This window comes from Chrysoperla carnea, chromosome 3 (assembly GCF_905475395.1).
Source record: "Chrysoperla carnea chromosome 3, inChrCarn1.1, whole genome shotgun sequence".
In the NCBI taxonomy this organism is placed as follows: domain Eukaryota; kingdom Metazoa; phylum Arthropoda; class Insecta; order Neuroptera; family Chrysopidae; genus Chrysoperla; species Chrysoperla carnea.
Genome location: NC_058339.1, coordinates 30290821 through 30314923, shown reverse-complemented (window position 1 = coordinate 30314923; position 24103 = coordinate 30290821). Strand labels below are relative to the sequence as shown.

The 24103-nt window shown below is 28.8% G+C and overlaps 1 protein-coding gene across 2 annotated transcripts in view; it reads left to right on the top strand.

Moving 5' to 3' along the window:
* The window catches only part of LOC123295693 (DENN domain-containing protein 1A-like), a 30136-nt gene extending 6033 nt beyond the window's left edge, over window positions 1–24103 (top strand). The window contains exons 3-13 of one of the 2 annotated variants that reach the window (XM_044877114.1): window positions 10949–11086; window positions 12539–12674; window positions 14196–14249; window positions 15211–15468; window positions 15923–16252; window positions 16883–17026; window positions 17302–17346; window positions 17417–17640; window positions 18137–18350; window positions 20071–20628; window positions 22902–24103. In XM_044877114.1, coding sequence (XP_044733049.1) covers window positions 10949–11086; window positions 12539–12674; window positions 14196–14249; window positions 15211–15468; window positions 15923–16252; window positions 16883–17026; window positions 17302–17346; window positions 17417–17640; window positions 18137–18350; window positions 20071–20628; window positions 22902–23372 — 2572 coding nt within the window. In that variant the 3' untranslated portion in view covers window positions 23373–24103. The remainder of the gene's footprint in view (window positions 1–10948; window positions 11087–12538; window positions 12675–14195; window positions 14250–15210; window positions 15469–15922; window positions 16253–16882; window positions 17027–17301; window positions 17347–17416; window positions 17641–18136; window positions 18351–20070; window positions 20629–22901) is intronic. The other variant, XM_044877115.1, reaches the window with a different exon arrangement.

The following is a 24103-nucleotide window of genomic DNA, read 5'->3' as shown; positions in this document are numbered from 1 at the left end:
TCAATGAATCAAGACTATGTAGCATTTTAAAAAAAATTGAAATTGAAATGTGTACATATATTTTACCTGTTTAAAACAATTCCTACCCCTATTTCGATTGTTATGGAAGGGTGATAAGTTAGAGCAAGAGAGTTTAAGCGAAGCGGTTGAATATCAAGCTAATTATTCACTAATTTTGAAAATGATTTTTGAGAATAGTTGAAATCGTCCATCGAAACGGGCGGGTAACCGTTAGTTTATGATAAAAAAGTTTGTTAACTAATAGTGAATTCTTAATTAGTGTAACGTAATTTACACATAATAACACACTACAAATTAAACAGAGTTTATGAAATATTAAAGAAGAAATACGAAATTCTGATATGAAGACCATATGACTTACTATCGAAAATTTTCTGCTCGTGATTTTTCAATCAATTCTCTAACGAATATTGGAGAATCCGTTTCATATCATACTATCCCCTCCCTTCTTTAAAAAAAATTTTATATCGTTCCATTATTTTAAGTAATGACATTACATTTACTTGTCCACCTTCACTATTTTAAAAACAGTTTGTACATGCATGTGACTGTTATTTGTTTGCGGTTTACATATTTACTAGTGGTAATAAACAAAAGTATGTTACGTAATATTTTTTTATGCAATTGTATGATACCATACCATAGACCATCTTTTGGGTCGGTTCAAGGATGAATCGCTTGATGCACTAGGCGCTGTCATAAAAAGTCTGAGGTCCACCAATAACGATATCTTTACCAATTAATAATTTTTTTCAAACTTTTTTGCTTCGGAACACTACAAGGGCTGGAATTATGTCAACCAAGGTGTCGTGTTTTTTTTGTAGCCCTCCACTTCACCGACCTGTAATTCGAAGAATTTTTTTCCCACAATTTATGCTTCTAATCCAGAATACCTCCTTAAATGCTTTTATATGTAAACTCTGTGTCACAAAAAATGCACATTTTAGTATAAATTCTCTATTTAAATCCGTATTTCGGAAAAATTGAAAACATAATTCGCAAACATACTTTCATATTTATAATATTAATTAATATGCAACTCTTATATTAAAGTTGAACCATTTAGTTTCTTATTTTGGTTCATACTTAACTGTTTATAAATTTTAATTGAAAATTCATGTCTACATTAAAAATACATATTACATTAAAAAAATACTTATCACGTATCATCTTGTAGATGATAACTCATCAAGTTTACTTATGATATTATCATGTATAATTACCTTGAATGTCTGATGTACAAAAAAATAAATAAAAAATTAGACCACGAACGTAGGTATGCAACTTTTAGAAAACAAAAAGGACACGTTTAGAGTAAATTCCAAAAATTTGTTTTGTTGTGTCTCTCGAATAACAGTATATAAATAATGTGATCATACGTCAGAAGCTTTTGAAAGAAACATCAAAAGCTTTTGGAAATATCAAAATGTCATGCAGATAAAGAACGTTTCTCTTATTTACTAAAAATTTTGTATTTTGTAGATAGTCCTTTTTAAAGTTTTTATGTTTTATTATGATTTTAATTAAATTCTGGTAAAAGACTAATTAATGCCCTTTTAAGTATTCAAAAATTAAGCTTTCGATTCGGATTCATTCTCAATGAGAAAATATACATCCAGAATATAATTCAGTCAAACTTATTCGATTATTTTGTTGAAAGTATTTTAAACTTTTAAAGTTAATTTCGGTCTAAATTTTGCCTGGGGTACAAAACTGTGTTATATTTTTACAAAATAGGTATTATATTTTTACCTAATATTTGTATATCCTTGAAAACAGTTTTAAATTTTCTACCATAAAATATATTAGAAAATTCTTCCGTATACTCGAAATCCCAAATATACCTTTTTTTTCATATATTGACTATATGATAAATTTTCATTTTAGTGGAACACCTGTTTCACTATACATATTCGAACACGTCAATAAAGTCAATCAAGTATACTTTCCCAAGGACATATTTTTCTATTTTTCATTTATTTATTCAGACATTTACATCATATATTATTATACATTATATATGTTTTAGTACATGATAGCTCTATATGTACTTACATTGAATAGGTGCTGTTCTAAATTTAAAATATAACAAAAAAATATAGAAATAAATAAATCAATGTCATGTCGAAAAGCATTGGTACCGCGAGGAAGGCTTGTTATAGGGGTAGAGCCAGGGTAAGTTTTGACAACTTGTGATTAAAACCATAAACAGTATTAGTAATTCTCACAGCAACAACATCCTAACAGGTGATTCGATACAAATGACATTTATTTGACTAGAAGCATGCTGTTTCTTGTATATAAGGTGTGTTTTTTAAGTTGACATATGCCTGAAATTTGATAAATCAATTTAATTTAAAAATATTAGTTTCAAAGCCACACATCTTATGCCAGCATCAAATTCGATCTTAATTTTTTTTTTCAGGTTCAATTAAAATCTCACTCCGATTCATAACTGAAAATCATTAAATAAACACTTTAAATTTGAAAGTTGTTCTTTATAAAAATGTACAAACGCATTCAATTGGAACAAAAATGGTCTTTATAGAAAAACAAATCACTTTTATTGGATTTATTTATTTATTTCGTGCCTTTGTGATTTTGTAGAAACAAATATACGAAGCAATTTAACAATTTTGGGTAAAACTTTTCAGTCTGTTTTCTTCTAAACTGTACGGTTTGCAAAAAAATGTATCGAATAAAAAAGTTACTTTTTAATCAATAATAACTTTCTAATTTAAAATGTTCATCTACCTGTCACCAATTATTGAGTAGAGTGAGCTTTTCATTGATCTTGAAAACCTAGATCAAGTTTAATGCCTGCGTAAGATGTGCGCCTACACACCCAACGTTTTTCATATGTCAACTTAAAAAAGCATCCTGTATATATACTAGCTCGATCTACAGATGGGCAATTTTATTACGGATATGATATACAAATTACATAATGAACAAAATTAAATATTAATATTATTTCTCTAGTTTTTTTTCTCTCTCTAAGCGGTACATTTGTTGACTGTGAGTCTTATTTTCCGTCATTAGCCAGCAAGAAAAGCTTGAAATTTGATAAAGGAATAAGGAAGATCACGTGGACAGGAAAATAGTCTAGAGAAAAGAAAGTTAATAAATTCGATAAAAGTGGCACTTAGAGGATTCTTTAATAATTGATTTTGACAATAGTAACAGATATTTGATAAACAATAACACTTAAAGTTTGGCTAACGTGGTGCCGAAATTGTAACTTTAGATTCGAAAGACCACTAGACAAAATAGACATTTCCGATGTCTATTTCAACTAATAAAATTTTTTTTCGCCAATAATAAAATAGTCTTTTTGTACAATAAAGTTAAAAGTATCTCTTTCAATGTTTATAAAAATCATATCTAAGACGGAGAGAGATTAAAAATAGGAAATGAGAGGTCGTATGGAAACTTCCTCATTTTTTCGAAGGAAAAAAAAAAACGATGGCGAAGTCGTCAAGTGAAAGGTGATTTATCTTTTCTGATGTTAATGATAGGCGGCTACTTTGTGTGACAATATTTATAAAATTTGTAGACTAGTCTGTCTGAATTCGTGTCTGATAATTTATCGAAATGTATAGCAATAAAAAATTTAGTTTAATGGAATATTTATTTTGTCAATTCAAATGGATTTACGTTCACAGTATGTTATCTACAGTCCCATATAATATGTAGACATTATCGATTTTTCGTTGTCTTGTTGAATTTTAGAATATAATTTTCAATTTACATGTGAACCAATATGTGAGGTAGGATCTATGTCGTCTCTGCAAGTGTTTGATACTAATATCATTGAGAATTCGTTACGCAGGAGCTGCGTATAAGAGTGGACAAAAATTTTAAATTTTTGGATTCCCTTTTAACAAAAAATAAATCAATTTTTTTAGGAATTCTTGGTAGGGCTTAAAGTTACGAATATTAAATTAAATTAAAAGATAATATTCCTGCCAATAAAGCTCCGTATTATTTAATCCTATGCGTTCAGACAATATGGCTCATATATTTCCTAGTCTCGGTGTGTCCAAAGTTTTTACTCTGTTGGACATGAAATCGGCGTATCTGCAAATAAAATTATCGAATGTCACGAAACATGTCACCGCCATCGTGAGACAGTACAGAAATATTGAGTAGAATGTATGTTCGATCGGCCTCTCGGTTTCCAGCCAGGCATTGGCTAGATTCTTAAATTCTAGTCTGGCCGAATTGCGTCATAATTTTTTTCTAATTTATTCAACCTCCTTAATCGTCCATTCACCTGATATTGATTCACATTTGGATCATCTTAGCTTGTTATTCACTGAAATCAAGAAACTTGGCATCACCATTAATTTTGAAAAGGCTCGCTTTAATAAGATTGCTATTTAATTCAAATTTATCTTCTCTCTTAACTCCCTTTCTATATACTACAATTTCTAGTATAAGTAGCCAGATTGCTCAGTTAATATTATCAATTAATAAGTTATACTCCATGTCATTAAAACCGCACCAGCTAAAACATTCTAAGTGTACTCATCACATGTAATGTTAAAATAATTACACTCCTAGTTAAAAAACCAGAGTTCGAAAATATCCGATATTTATTATAAATATCAAAATATCGGATATTTTTTATATATATCCGATATATATCAAAATTTTGATATTTAAAAAAAAACTAAAATGTTTTAAAGGTTTTATTTACCTAAGCATTTCAAATCAGACAAATGAAACCAAAACATAAAATATTCTTCTAGATCAGGCAAAATCAATTAAAAATAATAAAATTTTTATAAATAAATGGTCATACTTACATTTAGGCAACAAAACAATAAACATTACAAATAATAACTCTAGAGTATAATAAGTCTTTTAATTATCAAATCAGTCATCAGTCATTCATAATAAACTGTTAATTATCAAATAAAAAAAAAAAAATGTCGTTTCATAATTGTGCATGTTTGACTGCAAGGAAGATAAAGCTAGATCCGATTCTGATTCTGAATCTTACTTAAACTTACTCTTTAGTAACGAACTTTTTCTGACACGACACGATTTGAGCTTAGTATTAGTAGGTTTTAACTCTACTCCAATGCCATCAAAATTTGGAAAGTAGAAATACGGTAACAAAATTACTAAATAATATTAAATTTTTTTAAATCATTTTTGTATTGATATATATCATAAAAATTCACGTGATATATATCGGATATATATCTGATATATATCATGATATATATCCTCGAACTCTGTAAAAAAACCAATAATAATATTTTAACTGTTTCGATTTTAATAACATGAAGTATACAATAATTCAGGAAACTTTTAAAAATTTGTAATTTGTGATTTTTTAACCATCCCCGGATATCCGATTCTTCTGAAATCTTACATACAAGTTTATTCTTCTAACAATTCTAAATTATGGCATCATTTATCTAACCGCATAATATAACTGACCGCAATATATATACAAGTGGAAGCTTTTAGTTTATCCAAATATATTTTAACAAAATAAATATTTTAAAACACTTTAAATTTGTCAACTCTTTAATAATAAATAAAAATACTCCTTTACTGTCTACACTCTTCACTGTAATAGTCGATTGTACACTTAAGAACAAAGAAATCGAATCACTAAATTGTATTCTCTAAATGAAGCAATCATTTTATGGTCCGGATGATAAGCGTTATATACTCTTTTATCGGAAGGTCGATTTTTTACCTACAAGTTCTAGGATACGTAATTTTACACATTTCTGCTGTAAGTTTTTAGCATGAACTTTTGTCCTATATATTTTACTTTTAAGGATGAGTTCTGCTTTGATTTTGTGACTAATGCGAAATCACCGGGAGCAGACATGAATAACTCGGTATTTACTAACTCTGGGAAAAACAACTCGGTTATTAATACTCCACACAAAATCATTTTTTGCTTTTTGGTTAACCCCGTGATTGCGTTCATTCACTGATCCAAAGGTTGGCCATGCTTTAATGGGTTCGAACTAGCACGGGTCTGCTATTCGCTCCGAGCGTGAATTTCGTTTCCATGACAACGATACACTACTTTAATTATAGAATTAATGGATGCATATATAATTGTGTGGATTGCATTGAAAACTTACATTTAAAATTTAATATTCTTGTTTCACAAATTTAAATAAATAATTACGATAATTAACATTTGAAAAATAATATTTGTACAATTTGATTTCTTATTTTCACAATTTTTAATGCATTAAGTTTAATTAATTAGTGTTTTTCAATCATTTTAATTTGACAGTTTCTATATCATTAACATGTAAATAATTGCAAATTAGTCATAACAGCCCACTTTATCTCCAAAATTTTTCACTTAAAGCGCTGGCATCGATTTTATTATCCCTACCATGACTACGCACACAACGAATATTAAATAATTTATGCTGAATAACTCAACAAGTCGGGTACAAAAAAAACCGTTGTGCCCGACTAATTAAGGATATTTGAATACGGTTGTGGGGATACAAATTTAAAAAAATATATTTTTTCAATTTTGATGGTGAATTATGGTATTTATAACTTGAAAATAAGACGAAAAGTAAGAATAAAATTTTTTGAACCAGTTAGTGAATCAGTTTATTTGTTAGCGAATGTAATGTTTAGAAATGTTATCAGTATGAGTACAAATAACAGTGACATGACGCTATACTTACTATAAGTGTTGCGCACAAAATTACTATGTATCTATTTAAAAATTTATCTGTGATATAAATAAATTATATCAGAATCAAGTATAATACCGGTTTTTTTCTAATGATTAAATTTTCTATGTAATCAACAAAATTAAAATTGTAAACTACGAAAAAAATATCATAATAAAATCGCAGCGTTTATTTACAACAACAATATTTACCTTTATATTTTTGTAATATGATAGATTTATTCTTTTTTTTTTATTAAAATGTATGTGAGACGTGTTTGAAGAAGTCCTTAAAGCTGACAGGAGAAAGATGTTAAATAGTTCATAGAAATTCAATTTTATATCGAGAAAATAACTTAAAACAAATGAAAACAGACAATTGACTGAGTTAATTGTTGAAATACCTTGTATAGACTGTGTTAATTACTCTGTCACATTACACAAACATACATGTTACATATACATAACTGATATTCCCATATAATACATGTTATATAATTTGCGCTCTCACGGGTAAACAGTGATGTTTACCCGTGAGATTAGAAATGTTTCAAAGAAAAGTTGTTTGTTTTTTGATAAGGAACATTTTTTACTTTTAAACTTACACGGATCCAAGATTCAATTGACCTATGTTGCTCATTTACGAACTCGACCTGATTTTTTACATTCTCAGCACGCTTTAAAAAGTTCAACTTGATATCTATTCGTTTTTGAGTAATCGTGATGATAGACGGACAGACATATAGACAGGCAATCGGAAATGGACTGATTAGGTGATTCTATCTAATTTAAATCGAAGACTGCAGTAAGTTCCTGGGAATATAGTCGACAAAAATCTAGACTGGAAAAAACATATATTGACGTCACAGATAACGTGTGCGGTGAAGCCAAAAAAAAATTCAAGTATTGTGACTTTTTACAATTTTTTTCATAATGTTTTTATTGTTAAAAATGCGTAATTTTCGAGTTACAGGCTCTACTCGACCTATATTTTCATAAAAAAATTAGCAAAAAGCATTTCTGTTTTTCATGAGAAAGGTCTATTTTGTTACTACTTGCTACTTATAAATTTTCAACGTAAAAGCTCCTGTTTATAGTACCGTGTTAACCTTAAGGACATAACATTATGTGTGTAAATGTCCTTCTCATATGAATGCATGAAATATATGATTACCATTTATTTGTTCGTCGGAATTGTTGTATAACAATATTTAAGTCATGTGGAATTGGAATATGCGCAATGATAAACTATTAATTAAATTCTTTATGCCGATTGTTGTAAATTATTAAATTGTCATGAACGCATTGTTATGGCTGTGTTTAGCAACAGTTTTTAAACTTGGACACCTTGTAAAGGGTTTTTCATTTAAGGCAGTTCCTTATAAAAAAAAAACTTTTGTTTGAAACATTTTTTAGTAAACATTTCTGTGTACCCGTGAGGGCGCAAATTAGGTATTATAGTATGTATGTATTTCAGTATTCCTAGATACCAAGAGTGGCTATCTTTACTTATATGACGAAAAAAAACGATTGTCTAATCAACACTGTCTATACATGGTATTTCAACAATTAACTCAGTCAATTGTTTGTTTTAAATTGTTTAATTTTTAAGTTTCTATCGTTTTAAAAACTGTTTATTTGCGTACTAGTAATGTTGGAGATCTAACAAGCTTAAATTGTCCAACAAAAAACCTAATTTTTAAGAATTAATCGTCAACCACGATAACAAAACAAAATCAACATGATTTATCGTGAACTACTTAATCAAATAATATTTAATAATTATTCATAATTAGTTAATTATTATTAATATGCATACTTATAATGAATATGTACTTCAATGCTCTAATAAAAATGAATTAAGTTTTATTTAAACAAAAAATCACATGTTGTTTTTAATTTTGGTGTAGAATTATTATTAAAATTTGTCATTCCTTTCACTTTTAATCAATAATGTTCATCCCGATCGAAAATTTAAAAAACCCTGCTGAGGCAATCTAGAGTACCTGCTGGATAAAAAAGATAATCATTTTATTCTGGTTTTGTATCCAATTATTCCATCTGGCAGTTCTGAATAAGTTCGACAAATATGTCAATACATTTAGACACTCAAATAGAATATGACACAGAAACAATGTTAGTTAGTTCCACGAAATTGAAGAATGGGTTATAAATAATATATTCAAGAAGAAATTAATAGATCAGAACCTAAAGAAAGAATTTTTAAATTTTTTTTGTCAATATTTATGAATTTCAGACAATTAAGGATGTATGAGCATGGTAGTGGGGGCACAAATTTAAAAATAGATATTTTCAATTTTGAAGACAAATTTATATTATTACTTGACGATATAAGACGAAAAGTAAGAATAAAATTTTTCGATATCTGGCTTAATTTTCAAAATATCGAAAATTGAAAATTTTGTTTAATTATTTAGCTTTCGATATTTCGAAAACCAAGACACATATCGAAAAATTTTATTCTTATTTTTCGTCTACATTCACGAAGTTATAAAAAAATTCATCATCAAAGTTAAAAATAAGATAAAAATAATTTCAACCCTTAATCTACCCTGCTCTTACATCCCTTATATGGACGGTGACACTTACTTTTTTTCTTTTCTAATTCATTGCTAATATGTTTACTTTCTATTAAAAAGTTTTTTTTTAATTTGTTTTCATTCATTCCAAATGAAAATTATCAAAAACTTCCAAAATATGTCGTTTTTTGAGATTCCTCCATAAGAGCCAATGTATTTTATATCGATTTTTAATGACTCTTTTCTTAAAAATTTGCACGGATACCTAAGCTGAAATTTTAACCACATATTCTTTGAGTAAAAGACTACCTACAAACAAATTTTGAGCCTTTAAATCAAACATTGTTGTCATGCTCATACATCCTTAAACACTAATTTGTCCATTATAATAAATTATTATACCGTGTGTTAATTATCTCTGTGAAAGTTTACCTTATCTTTCTTATCAAGGTTGTAACATAGTAATTTATAACTGCCTACTTATCCCGTAGTGGCACCTTAAATAAAATAAAAAACCATCCTTTTGCAAATAACTTATTGAATATAGAGTTTAGAAACCATTTCCTTTTCGTCATTTCTGTCTCTGTTTGTGTATTTATTTTAATTACTAGCTTGATACCCGCCCGCTTCACTGGACATATAAGTAAAAACCACCGCTTTATAGCCTCCACCTACCACCTCTCTTGATCTCACTTATCCCCCTTCCATAACACTTGAAGAAATATTATATAATCATGTTTGGTATTTACTTTTGAAATAAGACAAGCAGTTATTAAGGCAGTACCTATTCTATGCAGTCAAGTCACTGGCTCGTGGATAACAGCTAAAATATTATATAATCATGTTTGGAATTTACGTTTGAAATAAGACAAGCAGTTATCATATACGTATAAACTGATTCATCGAGTATCTGATTATAACAGTATGAATCATCATGATTCATAACTATTTTGTTTTAGTTCAAAAATCATTATCAAATAAAAAATCAAAAATTATTATTTTATCGAATGTTAAAATTCATTTTCCAAAAAGTCAATTTTTTCTCAGAATATACAATGAATTTTCTCACTATATATAAAGTCCAATACACAAGAATTATATAGTTTTTGAAAAGAGGAACAAATCCTTCACCCTATTTTTACATTTATATCGAACGTAATTGATTTAGCATTGAATTTTTACAATATATTATTGAAAATTAATTAATTAATACAGTCTAAATCGGTTATAACGACATTGAATTGGTTTTACAAACATGTTGGTCGTTATTGTTGAATAATTAGAATAACAATTAGTCGCTATAACCGATACAAGTAAAGTTTACAAGTTTCAAAATAGTACTATCATGTTGATTTGTTTTGAAAAGATATTATATATATACAGTTTGGCAACCATCTCGTTAGCCATTTAAAATATATGAAATAAGTAGAGTTTTTATAGACGTTCTTATGTATAAGACAAAGAAAGAATCTTCAGGCAATGTATTGTGTGTGATGCGCGCGTAATCATATCATTTGATCTGTAGTTGTGTATGTGTATACATGAACACAGCCGGTCAGTCTCACCACTTGTGCATCACCCTATATTACCCTATATTAAATTACAATTCGCAAAAATCGTTTTTGTGAATTACACTATCTTTTCGTTTTAGCGAGTTCGATTGTTTCAAGAATGTTTAAAATTAGTAAAATTATGTTTTTATTACTTACAGTGCCTCCGTACAACATTATTCATTTGTATTAACAAATATTGATTCCAAATGGACATTTGGATTTTGTCGGCATGATCCATATACTGAAACTGCATTAGTTGTTTTAACATTTTTACCATGGCATGGTGCATTTCGCAAGTAAGTTATTTATTTACATTTAACTTTTATAGTCGAGTAAATAAGCCTGAAATTGTGGAAAACCTTTAGAACATCATCAATTTCAAAAATTCTTTTTTCTACGTGGTCCTTAGACCTTGAGGAACATTTATCACCTCTAATATCTGTATTCATTTCAAAATTGGGAGAGTTTCAACCTCCACAAATCACCCCAACAAAAAACAGTCCTGGAAATGACTGTGAATTTATATTATTATTTATATTATTATGAATTTATAAAATGACTATTTTGCCTCCAGAATTGATTAGAAGAATTTTTTTTGGGCGGTAATCACAAATCCGGGCTCTATAAGTTTTTTGCTAGAAATGACACAAATTTCGCACAGTATGGTTTTGTTGAATTTGGATTCGTGATCAGTATCAGTTTATACTTTTTTTTAGGCAATTTAAGGAGATTGAAGTTTCCCCAATTTTTAAAATAAATACAGAAACCAGTGCTGTTCGACATATTTTTCACACTTTATTTACTCGACTGTTAACTTACTTTTTTAACTATTTATAATCACGCAAAATAACAATTCTATTATCTATTTATTATGTTCCATCGTAATAAATATAAGAAAATGGGTGTCTTTATTGAGATTGGTGACTAATGTACAAAATATGGTTTAGGTAATCATTATTGATTTGAATTTCATGTCACTTTTTAGACTAAGAGCCGTTTAAAACGAAAATATTCAAAGAGGACAATGACTTTAGTTGTAAATACTGTGTTTTGAGCTAATTTTTAAAACAGGCAGCCCGGAAAACCTATTTAGACGCCACCCTTATCATGGCACTGTTGAGATTCCTCCAAACAACAATAATACTCCGTTAACTTTACTTCGATAATAAAATTTAGTCTGTATCTAAACTATTCGACCAGTCGATTTTTGTAATTTTTGGGTTAAAATTAACTTATATAATGAGTTTTATCGAAATTGGAGATAAAAAAAATTTTTCGATTTTTACAATTTTTTTAAGGGGTACTCCTTTAAAAAAATCGAGAAAAGCGCAAAAAAAATTTTGTTTCGGAATTTGATGAAACTCGGTGGATGGGGTAATTTTGATCCAAAAAGTATAAAAATAAGGTTAATTTAATGATTGGATGCAGGGTTTCTCAGGTATCGCAATATTTGGATCGATTTTAGTCCGTATCTCAAAAACTATTCGACCAGTCAAAAAATACACCCGATTTTTGTACTTTTTGGGTCAAAATTACCTTATATACTAAGTTTTATCCAAATTGGAGATTAAAAAACATTTTCGATTTTTTGCAATTTTTTTAAGGGGTACCCTTTAAAAAAATCGAGAAAAACGCAAAAAAAAATTTTGTTTCAGAATTTGATGAAACTCGGTGGATGGGGTAGTTTTGATCCAAAAAGTATAAAAATAAGGTTAATTTATTTTCAATCTTTAATTAATAACATTTAGGTTCCTAGACAATATTGCTGGATTAACAAACAGTCCGAAATCAGAAGAATTATGGGATTTTTTAAATGCTGCATACAACAGTCGTGTACCAGATCCTGGTATGACGTATCATGTGACTTACAATCAAGGAAAAAGTGTACGTATTTTTTATCAAGTTCTAGGAATAATATTCTATAAAAAAAATTCATTACCACTTTTTTTATAAAGATGTATCAAAATACAAAATTTTCAATTCTTCAAATCCATTTAAGAATTATTAAGGTTACTCGATCAGAAATTAAAACTGAACCCTTAAAGTTTACGAATATAAGGAACTATTTTTTAATCCAAAAAGTTTCAATGGAATCAAGATTTTTATCTTCCTGTATATTGATACCAAGCACGATGCACTTAGCTTAAATTTTTTGTCCAGTTCGTAAATTTATCGTATATTACGGGTACCAGTTTTTTTAGTGTAGCTTATATGCTACTCGTGAAACTGAAAATAATTCAACGATTTCTTCTAAAGATTTGTTGAAAAAGTGGTAAAGAACGCTTCGTTTTTTGTTTTAGTAAATGGTTTAAAAACCAAAATTTTTGATCGAACAACCTTAAATTTAATTAATTTACTTGAAATTAAATAAATAAATCATCCTTTTAATAAAAAATTTATATTCATTGAAAAATGTTGAATTTCCGGAAAATCGACTTCAATTTTTTGTAACATGAATTAATTAAAACTTTTGTTAATAAAATATTGTTAACCAGACATTATAGATTAAAATATAAATAAAATATTTATTCGAAATTTCGATAATTATAATCATTTCCCTTGTGATCATGCAGATACAATAACAATTCTATTTGAATTGAAAAATAGAACATTGCCGTCAAATGTTATGGTTTTATTTGATAAAATTTAAAACAGTGGCGTAAGATCAAGTTCTTAACATAACGAAACCTTCGAATTCTTAAAAAGGTTTCTAGAAGAATGATCGATGATACTGGGAGTTATAGGGAAATCTAAGAAATAGGGAAATCTAAGCAATATCAAAAACATATTGAAACACTCAGCAATAAAATGGTTTTTAAAAATTTCTATTAGATTTTAATTATCTTAGGCATAGGCTTTTGGACTAAGTGAGGGTAAAACTAGAATTTGTTGTCTAGATTAGGGCAAATCAGAAATTTATAACCTAAAAAGATCATAAATTTAACAGTATTTAGTGAAAACCCTCGATTTTAGAAAATTTTGTCTGATAGTCAAATTATCAAGATTTTGGTGATTTTTCGGTCATAATACTTCAGAAAATTTTTGTAATTATGGAAAATCAGAAAATTCGGTGGTCATTTTGTTTAAAATAACAAACATTTCCAGCAAAGCGAAATATTCGGGACCATGAAAAGTGTTTTAAAAAATGATATCATTTTCTTAATTACTCGCTACCAGATGATTTGTCGGTTCTACATTCTGTTTTCATGCCGAGTAGTATCAATTACTTGTTAGTTTAGAATTTTCCAAATTGCAAGACTTTCGGCAACTGTTTGATCCGCCACTGTTATAAAATATTTAATTTTTTATGGTACAATATTCGTCTCTTTATCTACTATTCTACTATCTAAACTTCGCTTCAGTACAATATTTGATGGTTTTTTTTTGTTTTGTTTTATGTTACAGACATTCACATGCCAATCTCCATGTCAATTTCAACTTCCTAGTATACCAGAAAATGTAAGTAGGTAATTTTCAACAACATCCATAATACAAAAACATGCAGATGTAATATTATATATACATCAAATTGATAATTTTATTTTCTGATTATTTATTCATTTTTTCATTCATTTTAAATTGAAAAAAAATTTCCTTTTTTCAATATCCTCTTTTATTTTTTACGAAAATGAAAAGATCTATGTTCTGTTTGTACGTTTTGATTAGATTATGTTGAAGAACTCGATCGGTAGTAAAATTCACTCGTAGACCGTAAATATGTAGCTTAGGTTCTTCTTATAATTCACTAGTCTCCTTGTCCTACTAATTCCAATCCTCGGTCACAAGTTTCGTCCTATGACGAAATAACTTCGGTCTTACCATCTCTCTTTGATTTTTTTGTGCAACTTCGTCGATAGTATCCTTTAGCGATTTGATTGGCGATAGCGATGAGTCCATTATCTCCACACAGCCCTTTCTTTTTCGAGGAGAGGACTAAGTGCTATCTACTACCACAACGGAGAGTGGGTAACAATAGGTGAGCATGAAAAAAGTAAGAACCCACAGAAAAACCGCAGTATTTTTATTTACAGAGTTTCCCAAAAAAATGTTTTCACTCTTTTTTGCCTGAAAGACCCCCTACGACCATCATCACATATTATTTTATCCAAAAGTTAAACAAAAACTTTTTGTATATATTATTTTTACACAATAATTAGTTTAATTTCCCCTACTTTAAAGTAGATTATATTTGAGGACATTTGTTTTCAATGGGTCCTTTCAAATCATTGGTTTTAGCATTTTAACACTCCGTATTTGCTTAAATAATTTGTCAATTTTATTGATTTTTATATCCAATTGTTCGATTTGTGAATTTATTAAAGTGGGTGTAAATCCATCTTCTAGTGCTCAACCCGTGTTAATTCAACCCAACTTTGTTTGGTCAAAATAATATTTATAATGTATTAATCTTTTTTTGCAGAGAAATTTAACAGAATATTATAATGCAGTTGATAGTCATAATATGATGGTAATATTTGCGTCGATGTTATACGAACGACGTATCATATTTACATCAAAAAAATTAGATCGTTTAAGTAGTTGTGTACAATCAGCGAATGATATTATTTATCCAATGATATGGCAACATATATTTATACCAGTGTTGCCAATGCAATTAAAAGATTATTTATTAGCACCAATGCCATTTTTAATTGGTGTACCTGAACCAGTATTTAAGGTAACAATAAGTTTTTATTTTGGGGATAGGGGAAGAGAGAGGGATATTTTAAAAAGGGAGTCAATGTAAAAAAGTGTCCAGCTGAAAGCATTAAATAATAGTTCTAGAATTGACCAGAATGACGCTTGTGTAGCAAAAGGGTGTTGTTGATGTGAACTTCTCTCCTATTCTTATTACTTTGAGAACTTATTTTGAAATGTACACTTTTGCTACAACAGCGACATCCTTATTTAATACTTTTCTACGGAAATTCTTTGATAAATGCTTACGTAATTAATTAATGGCCCCTTATGCCTTTTCGAGGATGGTAAAAACTATGAATTTAAAGAATAGCAATTTAAAAATGATCATAAGCAATTCTCTACGATTGTTTCTAACACCAACTAATATCCACCGAATCTTTTCCATTTAAAATTGTAATCAATAATATATTTTCGTTTCTTTTTCTATGTAGCAAGTACGTAGAGTCGATGTTGGTGAAGTAGTAATATTAGATGCGGATAATAATACAGTGGAAACACCATTTGATGATTTAGAAAGTCTTCCACAAGAAATAGTAACAACATTAAAACGCACATTACGTAATCGTGCAGCATTACTTGGTGATGGTGTATCACGTGCATTTTTACGTGCATTAGTACAATTAATTGGTGGTTATCGGGATGCTGTACGATTTTCACCTGGACAAAAAATTACATTTAATCCAGATGCATTTGTTGAATCCCGATCAACATCAATGCAAGCATTCCTTAAAAAAATGTTACAATTACAAATTTTTCAACAGGTATGATATGAATTTGCATTTGATAATTTAATTGCTTTTTAATTAAACTCTTCTCCATTGTTTCCTCTTCTTTCAATCAAAATCTGTTTCGCAGCATTATCCAGTTTGATAGCCTTTTCTGACTTGCATGCGTCGTTTTCTGCGATGTTGTTCCCAGTTTGAGGTTCACCTTAATAACATTCCTTAACGTCCTATTGATAAACAAACGATATCAGTAAAATGATTGATATTCTGAAAACAAATTTTAACTGTATTATCACGACAAATCATGGATACCAAATGGTTTTATGCACGACTTGACAATAGCTTCTCAAATTTTCAGTCGTTCTTAAATGACTGTCAAAGACTGTACCTAACCTTAGGTCTAAAATGATCATAAGTTTATAGGAATTTAAACAAAATTGACTAGACAATTTCTTAAGGTTTTCTATAAACAGTGATTTCCGAAACCACTTGATAATATTCATGCGATTTATAAGCTTCGATGACCGATGTTAGTGAATAAGCCTTTTGTTTTATAAAATTACAAAATTAATAGAAACTTGTTATAATTAGCGATTATATGCTGATTAATAAACCATGATATGAATTATATTGAAAAAATTTGATTTCTTTAATATTTTTTTTTAGTTCATCGAAGAACGTTTACAAATGTTAAACTCAGGTTTAGGATTTTCTGATGAATTCGAGAAAGAAGCGTGTAAATACTCCGAAAAATCTAGTTCAAAATTTAAACAACAGTATAAAGAATTTATTAAAAGTGTTAAAGATAAGGTAAGAATTATTTTGTTGTATTTTATTCCTTCAAGAGTCATGCAATCGAATGTTCGAATGCAAATCAAAAATAAACGAACGTAATATTTGCTTAACAAACATTAGAGCTTTTTAGTCAATATAATAAACCTTTAAAGCGAAGTTGGAGCAATTGTAGATCTATTGTGGATATCATTCCCAATATTATTTTGAGCATTTCAACTGTTGGGAAATTGGAGCTTTGTAATTATAGTATGCTTGTGGCTTTTAATATTGATGTATTTTTTAATTCGTAGGCTAATCCTGCAATGAAATCAGCCGTTAAATCTGTAAGAAGTCAAGTATGTTTTTATTTTTTATTGTTTTTTCATTTTAATAAAGAGCATTCCATTCAATTTTTCATTATTTCAGGTAAAAGAAGGTGGTAAAGGTATGAAAAGTGCATATAAAGGTTTACGATCGAAATTTCGTGATAATCAAAGTCCAGACGAAATGACACCAGGTGATGAATTACCATATTCAAGAGCAACAAATGAAAAACCAAGGTCAGCACCAAATTCACCAAATACATCACGTCGAAAACCAATCGCAAAAACTACATATCGACGTGTCCAAAAAACAACTAGCGAATTAAGGTTACTTTATTTTTTTTATTTTGACCATAAATTGTATTTAATACTAACTAGCTGATATGCTCTCGCTCTCGAATATTTTAGAGCTGTAACAAACCGTATGTACCGAGTACTGAAACGTTACTCACGAATTTATATCGTTACTCGCATTTTTCTTTGCTCAATTTTTTTATGTAGAGTATATACACTTTGATTTATACAGTTAAACTATAACTGACATAAAATCGCCCAATTGAAATTTTATTAGGTAATATGTATCAGAAGTAACGAGTAACGTAGCGATACGATAGTAACGGGTACTGATTATTTTATTAACGAATACATACAGGCACTCAATTTCTCGTTACTTTTTCAACACTAGTATATTTGAAAATCTATATACTTTCCGTATGCCATGTTATTATCAGCATAGTTCATTTTAAAATGATCACTTCGTAATGTGCGCACAAATACAAAACAACCTAGATTAATAAAAATAATTATGTAATTATTTTTATAGAAGTCCAAATTATACTCCACTAAGTCCTCCATCAAATCCTGGTTCACCAGATTCACCGGAATTGGATCATGTGGATCATGGCCATAATTTTACTCATAGTTTGCAATTATCCCCAATTAATATGGATTTGTTACATGAAATGCAGGATGTTTTGTACAAACGACATATTTATAATGAGAATGATGGCGAAAATACACCACCAGTAGATCGATCTGTAAGTATTGAACAAAACTTAGGCTATATATTAAAAAAGTTTTTCAGAAAAAACTCATCTTAAAGAATTGTGAGACTTTAATACTTATTTGATTTCGACAGATTCGTTATCTTGAAAGTAATTTCATTTTACTAAAGATCAATGTAATCGATTACGTTTTGATAATCAAATTTTGTATTAAATACTTTTTTAACTTTGTAAAAATTTGTTATACGGACAAGAATGCATTTTAGTTTCACAATTTTGAATATATCCAAAAAATTCTTTTGATTGTTCAAGAATTCTTTTTAGTTCTAAAACTTTCATAAAATTAACAAATAATTTATTTCTTAATTTATACAGAATGTCTATACAAATATTTTTATGATATCTATTTTATTAAAACACTCCAACAAGTATTCTTTTTCGTTTTATACCGATGCCAAACATTTATATTAGGTTTTATTTATTTATATTTTTGCTATTAGAAACAAATGTCTTAAACGCAATAGACCATGGATAAAGATACGGATCCGTTTCTAAATATTCATTTCTTAACACGCTATTTGGGTTGACTTTTTTTGATAATTGAGTAAACCATTTATATATTTTCCAGATCATTATTCATTTTTTTTTTTACCTTTTATGTGCGGCTAATTTTTTGATTGAAGAAAATATTATCCATTTTGATAAAATATTAAAATAATAGATCAATATCAATGATATTATTCTAATATATCAATAAATTATTTTAAAATTAATAATAGACAATCTGTATTTTTATGCTCTTACTTATTTCAATTAAAGTAAATCGATTTTTTTTTAATTTACGAATTTTATTTTTCATTTATTTTTCTTTTAATATAATTTCCTAAAATTAATAGATTGCATTTTTTTGTGGCTTTTCTCTGTATGCAAATTTTGGTTTAGGGTTTTTGTTTTTATTCCCTTTATTAAATGATTTTTATGTTACATGTACGTTGCTCTAACGAAATCCTGTAATCCTGTGATACTTATTTATCCAGCTGCCTATTGACCTAAATCGAAGCGTGATGTAGTTATAAACAAAATTTTTTTATGTAAATAAAATCAGGAATGGACTTAATTTCTTCTATTAAAATAAATTTTATGAAATGTTGATTAAAAATTATCTAGAAGATTTCGTTTTAAGTGGAGCTTGTAAAACTGTAAGAAGAGTTTGATTTCCTCCAGCCTAAAAAATGTATTATGATCCGATCATTTAATGAGTTAATTAAGTCGCTTTAAGTAATGCGAAGCCCTGATGTCTACATGGCGTTAGGCCACGTAATTTCGAAATTATTATGCCAGGTTTAAAATAAAAGTAATTTAAATTTTATTATTAATCGAGATATTTTCAAAAATACAATCTATAATTAACGAGACCCTATTTCGTAAAGGTACGCTAGATTCAACAATTTTTAAGTAACTTCTTAGAATTTTATCTTGAATGTCAATTGGTTTTTCTATTACGAACAAAGCTTCACTTATGCAATTGACCGTATCAAATTTTTTCTTTAACATATGGAACACGCTTTAGCGAGACCAAAACTTTGAAAGTGACTAGTAAGAATCTTGTAACATAAAAATCATTACGTATTTATCATTTTGTATCTAACGTAAACACAAAACTGTACTGCTAGAAACATTTCCAATATATTTTCGATTATTGGAGTATTTGATTTTTTTTGTGGTGGTCACACATTTTACACGATACTTACAGCTAAAACCTGTGCGCAGTTTAGAAAGCTTCAAACAAGATAAAACAATGACAGATTATTGGTGGGGTAGTGGTTTGGATACCACAAATCCAACAACAACATCAACAAATCCAACATCAACGTCGACAGTTCTTAGTGGTGGCGGTAGTAGTACATCACCGTTTCGTGGTGCTGGTGCAGCAATACGGCCTAATCGTTATTTCCCTGAATCAGATTCAATATCACAAAATTTACTTGATTCATTTGAATCACCAAATTCATTTGATTCATCATCGTTATTAAAGTTATCAAATAATTCAAAATGTAATTCACCAAATTTATTTGATGATAGTAACGATGATGTATTTGGTGGTGTAAATGATACACCCCCACCGCCACCACCAGTACCAACACGAAAATCATCAAAGGATTTATTCGGTGCTACACCATTTGTGGTGAGTGGTTGTAAAAGTGAGAATGGGGATCCTGTATTTTTAGTTGCTTCCCCACACACAGTAGATATGGTCAAAATATCCCCACCACCGTCAATGTCATTTACATCTGCAGCTAATAAGAATAAGGTATACCAATAAAACACTCACTTGCTCACTTGCTTAAATATAAAGGGTCGCTCAACAAGAATTTTTTGAATTTGTTTGCTCCTTCAGTAACGGCGTTGAACATTTGCATACAATTATCATTTACTGTGAAATATTTAAGGTTTCCATTCTAAACAATAAGACCCTAGTATCTTGACAAGAGTAGATTTTTGAAAAACAAATGATTCTCTTAGGCCTTTCTCTATCAGTAGAAGATTTCAATGTGAAGTGAAGATAAACTTTTTTTTAACGGAAACCACGTCTATACTCATCTCGTATTTATGAAAATGAAAATTTTATTACCACACGTAACATCCAAATGACTGGAAGAATTTTATTTATCACGATAGCGTTAAATTTTTCTTGACAGACAAAGTAAGACACGTTGTCCTAGAATATGAAAAAACTAAGATAAAATTCGTAGACATTTAGCAAAGGATTACTTACTAATTTTGTCTCCTATAATAGAAATGTTTTTAAAAATATAAACAAATTAATCGCTTATTCAGAACTCCAAAATGTGTGTGCCAAAATGTCTTTTTTGTGTAAAACAAGCACTTAGTTTGTTTTTAAAAAAATAAAAAATTCTTATTTTTTTGGAGGAAGAAACTTGCGGAATAAATATAGAATAGTAAACGTAATGAAAAAGATAGTAAAATTTAAATAGTTCAAGATCTTTTTGAGCCACTCTTTAAAGTTATAAATCATTCCCATTATGTGTCAACATTTCATTTATTGTTCAAAATTTAGTTTATATACCCTTGAAGCTTTTTATTTTGTTGCTTATTGCACAGTGCACTTAGAAGTGGAGGGATCACTTCGCCTACAGTTTGAAAAATCATTACAATGAATTGTGGGCGTCTAATTTTAGGTAAAATGGTATCAATAAATCTTAGAACGTATACTAGTAGCAAATAAATACAGGATAGTCGATGAGAACGGGTGACTATACAACTATGGTTGGTTTCAAAGACTCAAATTACTGGTCTGCTGACTGAAATAAATAGTTAAACAAAGTGAAAAAGACAAATAGCGATCACGGTCAATATTTGTATAGCAATCTTTACCATAATACAAATAGAGGAATAGATTAAGCACTCGCAGTCCAGTAATTTAAGCCTTTGATAGCAACTCTAACTCTTTGTTTGTTACTCTATTATTATCTTGTCTATCCACTCTAGCTACTAATACGGCTTACATAAAGAACGATTAGAGAAATTTATTATCTGTTAAATGAGTATTCGTTGCATGGATTTTACCTAGTTTATGTTTCATTCTCTTGTTTGCACATTTTGTGAATAATCAAATCTATACTATTAGCATTTCTTTTAATTAGTATCATACATCAGTCAAATTCAAAATTACCTCGTGTTTGAAAAAAAATTCAATTATTTACCATAAAAAGTGATTCTAGTGCTCTCTACAGGTAGGAAATACAAGATGGCTACAGCAAGTCAATTTACATACTTCACTCGCTTTTGTTTCTAACGCCAGAGAGAACACTAAAATCACTTCCTGTGGTAAACACAAAAAAAATCTAGACGCTACACTCTTCCTTTTTAGAAGAAAGTGAGTTAAAACTAAACAAATGTGTCCGTCCGATAGAGAACTGAAAAAAGCAAATATGGAAAACCATTTTCGGTAAAACTTTCTGAAACTATGAATTTTCCACGTGCATAAAATCCTAAGCATTTGAGTTTCTGAGATATACGAAAACGCAATACAAATATAAGAACTCCATTCCTTTGAGAGCATTTATCTGATGTAATATTCTATTTTTAAAGACCTATCCAAAAATATCGCACACAAAGGAGTGAGTGATAAAGTCTATTTTATTTTAATCGAAAACATAAGATTCTATCCATAAAAATGGTAGATGAAATTATTTTCATGTGCTTCATTATGTGGGCTCTCGTCGAAGGTTCTCAAAAGTAAAGAAAAGACTTTGAGTGAAAATTATCTTAAGGCGTATGTTACGTAGAATATAAGCTCTCAAATGTATGTTTTGACTTCCCATATATCAGAATCCGGAATTTTTAAGACTTAAAGCCAGTCATTTTAAAACAAATATGCTAATGTATGAAACAAACTAATTATTCAATCAGTGTATTTTTAATTTCACTTTTTGTAAATCCAAAATTATTTACATTTTTGATTAATAGTAAATTCTTCAAAAAATTTAAATTAAGTAAAAAATACAAACAAAAAATAATATAAAAAATTTTCATCACGTTAAAATGTTTTGACTCTTTTAGGATTCTAATAATGATTTAATTCGTTTGGATTCAACACCCAGTGATAGTATAGATGATTTTGATCCATTACTATCATCCGATCGTCATAAATCATCATCAAAAAATGCAATAAATCAACAACAACAACGAATTCCACCAGCCACAGTTGAAAAAGGTTTATCAAATCCTCTGTACACGTATTTCGTACCGCCATTATTAAATTCATCGTCGTCCAGTTGTACATCAGCAACATCATCCCCGTACCATCAAACTAATAATAATATAAATAATAATAAAATGTCAAATAATGATCAAGATTTATTAAATGAATACGGCCTTGATTTTAAAAAATTTAGTTTAAACTCGTTACAAAATGGTGGTGAAACAAAATTACGTGACCCTTTTGACCCGTTCGATAATACAAATTCAACGTCAGAAACAAATAGATCATCATCATCATCACAAACGAAACAATGGACTAAATTTGAATAAATGTTTTTTTTTAAATGTTTGGTTTTAGTATTTATTCAAACATATCACGTGATGAATGTGGCTTGTTAAAAAAAAGTACCTTGCTTGAATCTGGCTGTTCTGTTTCATCTTTTTAATGTATTCACTGATTTATTCATTGTCATTGTTCGATATTTTAATTGGAATTCAAATCGTAATATACTGCAAAATGGAAGCAGAATACAATAAGAGTCCAGTCACGATCGCGGGAGAGCAAGTTGTAATTGATGCAGCATGATTATTCAATTATCTAAGAATTATAAATATTTGAAATTTAACATACCATTTTTAGTCAAAAACTTGTTGATGTTTCCTTAATTTACCGAATCAAGGAATGACTACATGCAAGCCCATTTTGATTACTGGAACTTTGTGCAGGGCATGCGACAAACAAAACTATGTATACCCACAGCTAAGCCATTCGACTTTGCTCGCATGAAATTTACTATAGCACAATTGAGAAGAGCGGTGGGACTCTTGACAGGGATCTGTCGATTGAACTACTATCTTCAGAACAGGGGGTTCTCTGATAATCCCATTTGTAGGGAAAATTAACATATGAATTAAAATTTTGTCAATGAATAAAAGTGAATACATTATCGCTATTTCATACCATTAGATAAACAGATCTTTGAAAATTTGCCAAAAATAAAATTAATTTCTGGTGAAAAAAAAGTATTTAATTAACTGTAATTAATTAGCATGGAAAATCA